This window comes from Takifugu flavidus, chromosome 18 (genome assembly GCF_003711565.1).
Source record: "Takifugu flavidus isolate HTHZ2018 chromosome 18, ASM371156v2, whole genome shotgun sequence".
NCBI classification, from domain to species: domain Eukaryota; kingdom Metazoa; phylum Chordata; class Actinopteri; order Tetraodontiformes; family Tetraodontidae; genus Takifugu; species Takifugu flavidus.
Window position 1 is genome coordinate 3031236 of NC_079537.1, and position 12533 is coordinate 3043768.

At 43.5% G+C, this 12533-nt stretch overlaps 1 protein-coding gene across 22 annotated transcripts in view; it reads right to left on the bottom strand.

Annotated features, from left to right (window-relative positions):
• Nucleotides 1-12533, bottom strand: part of nfixb (nuclear factor I/Xb) — a 114357-nt gene that overhangs the window by 6362 nt on the left and 95462 nt on the right. For 10 of the 22 annotated variants that reach the window (XM_057015793.1, XM_057015796.1, XM_057015792.1 and 7 more), the window contains 5 exons: nucleotides 12019-12093; nucleotides 6781-6909; nucleotides 3645-3820; nucleotides 2242-2389; nucleotides 660-751 (listed from right to left, as the gene is read on the bottom strand). In XM_057015793.1, coding sequence (XP_056871773.1) covers nucleotides 660-751; nucleotides 2242-2389; nucleotides 3645-3820; nucleotides 6781-6909; nucleotides 12019-12093 — 620 coding nt within the window. The remainder of the gene's footprint in view (nucleotides 1-659; nucleotides 752-2241; nucleotides 2390-3644; nucleotides 3821-6780; nucleotides 6910-12018; nucleotides 12094-12533) is intronic. The other 12 variants (XM_057015811.1, XM_057015804.1, XM_057015806.1 and 9 more) reach the window with 7 other exon arrangements.

The window sequence follows — 12533 nt, forward strand, 5'->3', positions numbered from 1 at the left end:
TCTGACACCTAAAGGATTAATGAGAACTCTGAGTAAGTCAGATCTTAATGCCCAAACTGACTTTCATTTCCTCAGGGCTGAAGAGCGGGAGTACGCGAGTGGAAAAAGTGTGAACATACCCGTGATGACAAATGGAGGCAGTGTTATGGCCCCATAAGTACGTAGCAGAGGTAAAGCGAGAGCCAAGGGAAGAGATACTGAGTTGAAAATGAATAAAGAGGCAAAATAAGGTTGGAGAACAGGGAGAATGGAAAAGGGGGTATCATAAATGTAGAGAAGGCAGGGGGACAAGGGAGGGAGGGGAGATCAGGCAGTTTGAGATTGTTTCCAAATGTTGCGGGGTAGAGGTGACCTGAACGCAGGTGGGTGTGGTTTGACATAAACAGCACAAGTCAAACGGAGGACTAAATGGAAGAGGTGCAGCATGACAGAGAAACTTAAAATGGAGGAAGCACGTGACAATAAGAGACGCTGCGCCGATGCGATAGGGCAGGACGCAGCACGAAAGAAGGTATAGAAGCACAGGATGAGAAGAGACACACGCGCCGAATATTTCAGCGAGAAACACAAATACACGCTGATGCTGCCTGAAGCTGCGGTAAAGGAAGGAAAACCTGTGTCCGCGCTCGAACCCTCGGCACGCGCTCTCGGCCCCGTACCTGTGTCTGCTGCGGGATGTTCAGAAAGTTGTTGTCCCGTGATCCGATGCCGACAAACCTGTTGGGAGTTGTGGCGCCTGGCGTGGAGTATGCTGGAGTAAGAGAACAAAAGGAAGACATCAGTGCACACACAACAGACAGCCAGCAGCTCTACGCTCTTCAGCCACGGCACATTATGGCGCAGAGCAACAGCACATAAAACACTTGATGGCACCTTGAGTTAAGTTGGAACAAAATTGCAAATCAACTTTGATAACAAGTACACCTTTTATTTTGTATAAATGAAGTCTATTGGAGAAAAAAAAGAAAAAAGGAACAGGTTCCAACTTGGGGATAGATGCTGTGCTTGGACTGGGCCAGTCTGGCCGAGCCCTCCAGCTTTACTCTAAATGCTAAGCTATGTTAACTGTTCGCTGGGTGTCATTTTTGACACCTTTGAGCAAACAAGTATGTTCATTTCCACCAAGTTTTCAGCACTTAAATGTGTTATAATAAACAGAACACTGACTGGAAATAGAAGGTGCTGCTACGTTTCATTGAGGTCACTGAATCTCTGCAAAGAACTCTGGCAAAGTCTGGTGCACTAACTTTCATCTCCCTGAGCACCACAGTCCCATTTGATGAGGTCGGTTGGAAAGTGATTGAGCACACTGGAATCCTGAGAACTTTAAGGACCAGTCGGAGACAGTTAAAGCCCCATTGGTATTAAAGCCTCTGACAAATTTAGGGCAGTTTGAAGTACCCTGTGGACTCAGTCATGTGAAGCCTGTCGAAAATGTTTGTGTGGAGGAAGGACAAGAAGTAAAGACAGAAACAGCAAGTTTTATGGACATACAACCAAGGGTTTCTACAAAAGTTGGAATAACATACATAAGACATAAAAGACTTGGAAACACCGACTGGGGGATAAAACACATTAAACTTCAAAGAAGGCTTAAAAAAAGGTGCTCCGTCCAGTGCCCCTCCAAGCACAGATGAGGAAAAGCCTGAAGATAGGACAAACTTCCTGTATGCTCATCAATTTCAACAAAGAAAAAGTGAAAAGCAATAAATACAAAAACAACCGTGATTAAAAGAAAACAAAACATCAGTTCAAAGACCGAGTTTCTACTGGAGCCCATGTAATGTAACTGCCCTAAATTTGTGATTCTCAGAAGGACCAGTTGACGGTCAAACCGCACATTATATACACCAGAAGGCAAAGACGAGAGCACTTAGAAGGAAAAGAACTGGGTGTGGTGATGCAGCTTCCACACGAGAGACAGCGGACGGGCTCAATATGTCAAGCCACAAAAACTGATGGACTCAAATACAGAACCATGATGAACCTCAGGAAAATCCACTAAGAGCGGTCTCCGGGCCTCGTGTGGCCTGCTGAGTGCCACATTACGTTCTGAACTAGCCTTCCAGTGGTTTCGGGTGGTGAAATGTCGGATACACAGGAAGAACAATGACACGGAGTTGGAAGAAGAACAATGGCAGGGGTGTTTTCACTAGACAGGCCGGGGATTTTCTGATTATTATTGGTACTGCTTTTTTGGCTATGGTTTGGTTCTGAGAGTCTCTGCAGGGGGTCACTTACACAGAGATGTGGGCGAGGAGAGTCCGCCATCAGGGGGCGTGCTGTTGGGTTTAGAGTCGGACATAGGGAGGGGCACTGGGCGGGCCACTGGGGGAGGTGGAGGCAGCAAGAAGGAGCCTGGCATTTTGCTCTGGCCGCTCCCGTTCGGCTGCAGACAACACAAAAAGGTTCAGGAGGGCGACATGCGACAATCCGCGGACAGGGGATGAAGAGGACGCAGCTTAGGAGGCCAGGTCCAAAAAATATCCATGATGGAGGGGGGGGAGGCAGAAAAGAGGGAGAGGAGGTGTGTGGGGGAAAAACAAGCAAAGGGATGATGAATGTGGACGGAAAACTGTATGGAAGTGTGGAAAATAATAATCACCACGGGATTGATAGGAGTGGGTGCTGGAGCTCGAGGTGAAAGGATCCACAGGGGGGGTGTTCCATGGTGAGTGGAAGAGGAAAGTGAGCACACTGACTGGTTGGTTGGGTTCAGCCGGAAGATGGCAAGAAATGAAAAAACCATGGGAAAATACTCGTCTACACAAGCACCACGCCACCAACAATGCCAGCACCAAACAACCGACTTGAACGAAAAAAGTAAAATAATCGAGAAAAAAAACGGCTAGAGATGAAAACAGAAACACGATGACACCAATACAGGAGTATGCTGGACTGATCACTCTGGTGCTGATGGTTCAACCTCTGGGGGAGTTAGGTGGAGCAAAAACAAGAAAAAATAAAGGGACGGCAGAGGGTATCGGGGGAAGGGGACATCAAACAGGAAAATGACACTGACGAGACAGTACAACGTTCTTGGACCAAACAAATAAGGAAATGTCTGGTGTGCTACCTGGGCTGGAGCTGAGTATTTCTGGGTGCATTAAAGAGGATATGATATCTCTGAATACACCACAAACAACACCACAACATTCCGGCTTTTGCTGTGCCTTCAAATGGGTAGCATCTAAATTAAATACCGCCTTAAAGAGCAAATGCTTAGTGCCAGGTATTTAGTTGTGCTTTAATGAGCCTCCCTTTTATAATCAGGATATGTAATTAATAAATAGAAGCTATATGGATATATGTAGAAGATGTATTTTTAGCTACTACATGTCATGGGTCATGTGGTTTGAGATCTCAGGTGTTGGCTTTGCATTTTTTTTCTTTTTGCAATCTTTGTTGCGAGATGCTACTGATCCATTACTTTAAAATATGACTTAAATTTGGTGTTATAAGACATACAAACTGCCCCAAATTTAAAACATTTAAACATGTCTGCTTGGGGTCAGGTCATTTTTTTGGGGTGGATCGTGCACTTTTCTGAATTTTTTTAAAAAAAATGCAAATGCCTGGTTCTCTGGGTAACTTCCACACTCATACGGGGGATCACGATGCTACACTCGGGTAACATGTCTCACCTGTCCAGCGGCCGGCCCCGAGCCGTCGGCACAGACAAACTGCACAAATTCCTTCAGGGGATCCTGTCCAGGGTGGTGGTGGTAACGGATGGTCGGGTGGGTGAAGTATGGGCCAGACTGCTGGATGATAGAAGGAGACGGGAAATGCAGAGCAGAGGCCGAAGCGCGTGGACTTCCTGCCAACACAAACGTTTATGTTAGAAACAACCGTGGATGTTCTAGATATACTTACTGTCCAAGTGGGGGAAAAGGTGTACAGGTGAGAAGCCAAACATAAAAGTTTAAAAACAGATTCAAAAATTTCAAACATAAAAGAAAATGTTGTTTTTCCCCAACAAAAGCTGTTAAAACAAGCATTTTAAAAGTTTAATAGCCCCAATAGGCCTGACTCGTTATGTTTTATGGTCGCTTTATTAAATATATGTGTGGCTTAAGACACAGAGCGCATTTGTTTGTGTCAGCGTACCCGATCCAACGAATGAAGATGCTCTAATTACTGATAACATCCAAGAGTATATGCAATGAGAACAGCTCAGGAGATCATTGAGTGCTATCTTAAATGAGCTATTCCTAATGCCTGCAGGCCTTTGGCCTGTTCTGCAGGTGTGACTCATTGGCACTAGAGCAATTTAGCCTGTTAGACTGTGTTTATTTTTTAGTCCTAATCATTCTGCTTGTGCGCTCACTATATGACTGAAGTTAGATATGTGTGATTCTATTAAACATACGGGACTGCAAAGTATACAATAGCAGCACTTTGCTGACTTTTTGAGGACAGAATCAGCCATGGTGGGGCTCAACCAACTGCTGCCATTGCACTCCACACATATATTCAGCAAACACAAAGGACTCTCTGTCTTATATCCATCACTAAATCTCCTTGATCTGTATTACAGGCCTGTTCTCGTAGCTCTGCCAGTCTGGGACCCGAACCCCCCCCCCTACAGCTGCCCACGATGAGCTGCCAAAAGGCTTTGGTGCTCCCATCGTATACATTGAGTGCAAGTGTAGTTCATAGCATGCCAAAACCCCCAGACAGGGGCCTATTCCTCTGAGCCCAGTGACACCTTGCTCCCATGCCAGGCTGCCTGCTCTCTGGTGGAGCTGTCTCCCTGCTTCTATTAGTCCCCTACTAATCCCATTAGAGGCTGGGTGAAGGCCAAACACTCTTGGGGCATAAGGAGCAAGTTGGGGAGGGGATGTGGTGGCGGTGATGTGAATGCTTCACACTTGAGAACTTGTGTCCATTGTTTTCTGTTAACCCGTCTAACTGAATGCACCCACCGATTTAAAATAGAACACTTTTAGGCCAACAGCCACTCTCTAACTGATATTGAAAATAGCTTGTGTTTTAATGAATATAATTCAATCATATTTTAAAAAGAAACTATTCACACTGACAGGTAGCAAATTTATCAGCGACAGAAAAATGCTCCTCAGGATTCTTCCCTGGAGAGCAAACTGGAAGCTACAGTCTCCATGCACCTCTTGTACCAAAGGACCAAAGGTCAGAGTCAGCACACTGCCAAATGAATGGACTCTGCTGCAGTATGAGGACATGCTTAATATCCAGAGTTATTCTGCAGACATGACAATGTGAGGCCCACTCTTTTATAAACTCTGCATGGGGGGGTTCAGCACCGCCGTGCTCACGATCATATAGTCGCAGCAGGATGTTACCACAGATTGACCGGTTTGGCCATGCAAATGGGATTTATTGCAGCTACAGCAGGTTAGTGGCACTGTGTATTTAACCTTTGTGCTTGACATCCTAAGCCAGACTGCTGTACACTTTTACACTAAGGTACGACAACAGGCTACACTATAACGCACACTCACACACATACTGTGTGTCTGATGACTGTAACTGCTGTTAAATGCGTAGCGGCAGACATTTTATTTTAATAAAGTGTTGATTGTTGGTAAATGTTTCAGGACTGCAAAGAGAGATTGTGCACCGTCGAATTAATTAAATATTGTTAAATATTTCTGAAAACAACCTGCAATTTCTTGATGAGATTGTTGGCAAGTGACACCTGATTTCAGGGTGTCGTCCCATGTTTTCATTTTATTTCTAACTACAACACTAGCTAAACGTACAAATGGTTCAGTCCGCCTTTGGGAAATTGGCTTCAGTCCGCTGTAAAAGATGCTGAGGTATTGCTGAAGCATTCACACTGATGTGGACACACACACACACACACACACACACACACACACACACACATCAATTAGTTATAAACTTTATAAATGCATAACATTTCCTTAATGCTTAACCCATTAAAATTCTCCTATACCCACAGTGGTGGGTATGCCCGGATCATATTAGTTGTAGAAGCTACTTTCTCCTGGAAATCAGTCATTCTGGTGGCCTCACGTTTCCAGCGCGTGGAGCCGCGCTAAAAATAAAACAGCAAAATTATGTTTTACTAAAGTTTTTCAAATCTCAAAGCTGTTTTCAGTTTACAACCTTTTACAAGTTGAAGCTTTCGTTGTTGTCACCACGCTGCAAAAGTGTTAGAAAACTCCCACAGTTCTGATTCTGCCATATTCACAAGGAGTGAACACGGGAATGTATTTAGGTACCTGGCAGCCACAGAACCCAGAGAAATTCTTGTTTATCTGCCATAGCGCCGCTTCATTTGGTAGACAAAGAAAGTCCAGCTGAATCCACCATTATCATGTGTGGGGGTAGTGATCGGACAAGTTCTAATCTGGATTCAAACAGTGTTTACATGACTACGACCAACGTTTTATCTCTTCTCACATTTAAAAGGCATATACGCTTCATCTGAGCGTAGAAGAATATGAACATTACAAATGAATCCAGGGAAAGTGAAACCAACGAATATTGACCCGTAAGACCCAGGAAAGTTGCAAACAACACCCAGAATCCTGAAAAGATCCATCACCAGACACCAGTTTGACCAGCACCCAAAAGTAAAGCTCCGATCCTAAGTTCCCAGCCAATCACAACACTCCCACCAGCGCCAAGGGGAAGGGGTGGGGCTTTAAAGAATTCAGGGGTGGTTGGGTAGGAAGACATGGTGAGGAGGGGTGGGGACAAAAAAGGTGGTGGTGGGGGGTGGGGGGTGGGGGTGCGATCAGGGTGTATTGGGAGCTAGGTTGGTCTCACCTGGTCTCACTCCCGCCAGCATCGGGAGTGGGTGGTGGGTGAACGGCATGCGGGGAGACCTCGTCTGGGAGGACAGGCTGCTGAAATCGAATTTCCCCGGCTTCTTAAGAGAACTAGGCGATGAGAGTCCTGGCAAAAAGGGGATCAACAAAATGGCAGAACAGAGACGAGGTTTTAATCAAACATGGCTGCTTTTCTTAACTGGACTCTACTAAAAAAAATAGAATATAAAGTATTCATATTTGTACTTAATCAGATTAAATGATTATAACTGAATTCAAAGGACTGATTATTGTTGTTTCATTTCATTGATTTATTAATTGGATTAACATACAGGCGGGTTCTGATAAGCTGTCTGTCCACTGTTCTACGACTGTGTATCATGTCATTTAGATTGAGGAGGGGGGCTGTCTGGGGGGGCCATGTTTTGAAGCAGCAGGGGTTCAGAGCGAGGGGGGGGGTAGGGGGAAAGGGGAATAACGGGCGAGTAAGTGGGGGTCTAGGCGCTAGTGTCAGGAGAGAGGAGAGCTGGGAAATGCAACGGTGGTCTAACTGCGACCCCCAAAGACAGTACATTCTCATCACTGGATATAGCTCCACTGGTTTCATACCAAACCACAATGACCTCATGGTCTTGTGTGAACATAGAAAGCTAGAGGAGCGCAGGCAACAAAACATTCCATCCAATCGAGGCACTGCCAGGGTCGGGCCACTATAAACATTTCAACATAGCTTTGATTCTGAGCCATAAACCAGAGAACGACACTGATTTTTAGCACTTGGTGGTCCAAGTACCTCAACTCCTTAAAGTGAGACGCAAAGTCAAAACTTGTTCCGACACAATCGCTGAGGAAAATCATCACATCACATTTTCAATCCTGAGGCCTTTAGGATTGTATCAAACTGAACCATGTAGCATAGCGCACAGGATCTGTGCCCTGAGAGAGGCAATAACTGTCAATAACAACAGAGGGCTGTAATGTGTGGACCACATTCATAGTGTTTGAAATGGAAATCCAAGCAATGGTCAAATAGCACAGACCATTAAGAAACACATCACTATGTTTTGGTCATCAGATGGGTTCAGACACTCAGTTTCAGAACCCTGAAATTTTACTGGAGGCTGCCCCACCTTCATCTCACTTGAGAACATTGAGGTGTAACTATTTTTAGCATAGTTTATCTTACAATAGGAAAATCAGGGTCAGAAGTGAAAAGAAAAATTGACAAATCAGGGTTCTAGTTCTCATATAGACCTACTTTCTATATATAATGGAGTCTATATCAAGATTTAAGCGTTTTTTATGTGGATTTAAGCAGGTAAAAAAAACACGGTGGGGGGGATTAACTTCTGTGAACAAATTTTAATTCTAGCAACAGCACAACAGGGAACCACACATTGTAGCACTGCACTAATTGGCTCCTGCTAACTGCCAAATGCGTCTCTCTTTGTCCACCTCCACCTAACAAATGCTAATTTTTTTTGAGTAGCATAAATTAAACCATTTGGTACTCCAAACCAAAATGGCTTATGGATACCAAAACTTCATATCGCCGATCCTGTGATGGAGTAGCCTTCTGCATATCTTACTCAGGTATTTTTTTTATTAGGGCTGTCAGATTTTAAGATGTACAATATTTCATGAGAAATGCTTTAACACACACGCAAACACACACACCCCCAAGCTGTTCAGGCTGACCAGTGAGCAGTGGGCGCACTGCCAACAACCACTGAATGGGAGAGCAGCAGAAAGATGGAAGGACTTATGTGGGAGGAGCGATGGTGGTATAGCCGTCACACACAGATAAACATACTCAAGTCCTCCCTTCCATCTATACATGTGGACCTGAGTGCTTGAGGGGTGCATATAAAATTCCTTTTGGCAAAAATGACCAAACTAAGTATAGGCCAGGCTCCCCAGCAGACCAGAAACATGGCCGAAAGTGTGAGAAAGACAGATAAAAGAGACTCATCTGTGATCAAGGCCACTTGCGGTGGGTGCAGAGGGAAGTTATTTTGATGTATGGTAATCCAAAGGCACAGTTCAGTCTTTCAGAGTTTAAAGACCTATGCCAAGTGGTGCATGTGACCTCAGACAGGAACCGCAATGCTGAATATACTCTGAAATAAAGGTCTGGAACAAATCAATCCATAAAATAGATTCGCACGGAAAGAAAAGTAAAGAAAATACACCAGGACACAGGTCTCATTGCCTCAGAATTCAGATGAGAGAACACAGTCATGAAGAGTCTTGGCAAAAAAGCGCTCCCTAAACTACTAAACGACAACATTCTAACTTATAAAACAAATACACTCACATAAAGTTGTGGATAAATTCAGCATGTCCCAAAGAGATGTGGAAATAGACTTTATGTGCAGTGAATATAAAATCTAATGGAGAGCTTTCTGAAAAACATGTTTAATGCTACACTGGGAAACATTTTATCACTATTTACCCATAATGCTCATAGGCAGCGTGGGCACAGCTGTGCTTGTGTGGGCACTGATAAGTATAGAAAATGGTGGGCGCTGGCACTTATGTTCAGCAAGGCACATCATGTGACAGGTGGGAGGAGGGGGATACAATATGTAGGGTGAGATAATTTTTCCCAACGGTAGAAAAATAATTAAAAAAAATAAAATGAAAATTTCTCTTGAAGTCACAAATGAAAATGAAATCAAATGGCTGTTATATGCTTTGAAAATATTACACTGTGCTTGATGTAAAAATGTAATATACACCTAAAATGTTAAATTTTGCTGATTGCATTAATATGCTGTGTATTTAGAACATTAGTAGGATATTGTTTCGTTATTATTTTGAAAGTTCATCATGTTCATAGCACATAAACATAATGTTATGGAACAACACTAAATATGTGATCTCATTCATTTATTTATCTATATGACTAATCTGTGTTGAGCAATTTTACTAACATTTCATTGGTTTCACTAAAAGAAATGCTCTTTTAATATTTCATTTCATATGTAGACAGAAAAATAAATAAGATTTTTTTACACTTTCTGCTGAGTTCTCTTAATGTTGGATATTAAACATGCAGTATTTGCTTGTAATATTTAAATATCCATGTAAAATTGATGAGAGCCAATGAATAAAGTAATACGTTCTACGAATGTAAGCGAACAATACTGTTAAAAGTGAAGTATTGGAGTTACTTGTCAAGACATGAGGTGCCAGACCGGGTATACATTGATATTGGTCTCCAAGATGCAGTTTAAAAGACAGATTTTTCATATTTACATATTTATTGTATCATTTCAATAGCAAAATTTCAGCAGTGTGCTCTCACTGCCTCCCTCTAATAAAACCTAGTCTCAATTTTCCCCTGTAGTACGTAACGTAATGAGATGCACCAGTGCCAAGACAATCATCTTAGTATGAATTAACACTCTTAAATTATACATACTATGGATTTCAATTTTAGTGATATTCCCTAATTAGTGAGTGCCTGCTGAAATATCTAATACAAAGAACCTCCTTGGAGCAGCCAATGAGGCCCAGATGCCCAATAAGTGCTTTGTCTGATAAAGTAACAGAAGTTACTCTGATCTCTCACACAAAGCTACACATATTCCCTCTCTTTCTGTCTCTCTCTCTCACACACACACACACACACACACACGTGCGCGCATACACACACACACATGCACACACGCAGAGTTGTTTGTTCTAAATTATTTCAGTGTCCTGCTCTTGGCAACGCAACATGAACAGACTGGCATCCAATTTCTCCCATGACCCTATAGTCTTGCCACACTAACAAGCTGGCGACCACATAACCCCCTCAACATAAAACTGGTACATGAGCATGTGCATAAAACACACAAACACTCTCACACACACACACAGAAACACACACATAATGCTCACAAAAATTTCAATCAGGTAAACAACAGACAAAGTGTCATTAGCGCTCAGAAACATTAAAGTAATGCACTTTCAGGCAAAGCGATACATCTTAACAACGCTACCGAGCACACACCACACATTTGTTGTCACCAGCACGTGACAACAAATGATTCACAGGAATTTGCTTTCAGTATCATACATTCTTGAACTTTCACCACTGAGCAGCAGCAAGCAGGCAGGAGAATAGAATGGAGCAGAGCCGAGTGAGAGGCAGCAGAGTAGATGATGAATTACATGATCACCTGCTCTGCCACAGAGCTTTTCATTCAGGTGGTGGAGCACCTCCAGAGCAGCCAGAGGCCTGGACCCTCTTTTCCCGTTTCCCTCCCCCATCCTCGAACCAACCTCATCTCTCGCTCCCCGACACAACCAACCACCATCACCACAACAGATGTCTGCTGTAACCCAGTAGCTCCCTTCACTGTAGACACATGGAGGCACCATCTGGACTGGAACTCCGCTCTTCTCCAGATTAGAGCAGGCGCCACGTGTTTGTGTGTGTTTTTCATGTGTGAATGTAAATCAGAGAAAGAGCTGAAGAGCGGTTTTTCAGCACGTTGCTGTGTGCATTTGTAATGACATTTGTAGTGTTAGCGAGGAAGCCTGTCCCACAGCTGAGGCATCTGGCAGGATGGTGGCACACCTGAGTTCCTTCAGTTCTGTTTGGGTCTTACGGTTTACGTCAAGCTTGCAGCAGGTGGGATGCCACTTCGACTGCTGTCTAAACAACCAAACTGATGAGGCAGCCAAAGCTACCCAACAAACCCTGATTTACAAACACCCCTCTGTGTGTGCGTGTGTGTGTGTGTGTTGATTCTTTTTTCCTCCCAAGGCTTGAGAACAAACTAACACCCACCATACTTTGACAGATGATGCCACCAAATTCACACAGCCCCGAATGCTTTCACGGCCATGTGGTCTGGGGTATGAGTAGTGTGATTGTTTCCCTCCAGCTTTCAATGTCTTCCTCCTGGATGACATCTTTCAATTACAGTAAGATGTTTGAAGCTGACAGGCAATGATTATTACGGAGCTACTGAGTTACCAAAAGGCACACCCGAACTGGACAACAGCAAACATCTGGTAGAAACACAACCCCACCCAAAGACAGCATAGCCAGAGACACAAGAGAGGGATGAAGAGAACAGAGTGGATGGAAAAATGCAAAAGAGCTTAGAGAGCTCCCAGGAACTCCAAAGAGATTGAAGAAAACAACAAAAAGGACAGTAAGATGTAAACACACTTGACGGCAATGTGAGCTGAGGTAAAGCATGTATACATGTACACAATATAATGTTGTTCTAACCATGGTAAGGAAACTGCACTCCATCGCTCTCATGCTTAATCTTCCTCTCCTGCACACTGGCCAAATGGTGCTGCACTGAAAGGCCAAACGGGGAGAAGGGGAGAGTTAACAATGGAAGAGGAGAGGAGAGATAAAAGAAAGACATGAGTGTGAAAAAATGACAGCGAGAAATGCAGTCAAACAATCGGCAACAGGGTAGATAATATTACAGAGTGCAGCAATTGTACACAGTTTTATTGCTGAATGGAAGCAAGTGTATTATAGTAGATGGAAGAATAAACATGTTATTTAAGACTACATTTTGCTACGAGAGCAAGGGTTTAGCGATGGGGTCGTCATGAAGGGAGTGTCAGGAAAAACTCAGCCGGTAAAATAAATGATAAATTAATTAATTGCTTGAAAATGTTACTATCAGTGAGGGTGTGAAGTCTCCATTAAAGCAAAACAAGCACTTGTTCTAAACCTACAGGTTTTGTGTGACCTACAGACCTAACAGGAACATGTTTAGCATCTTT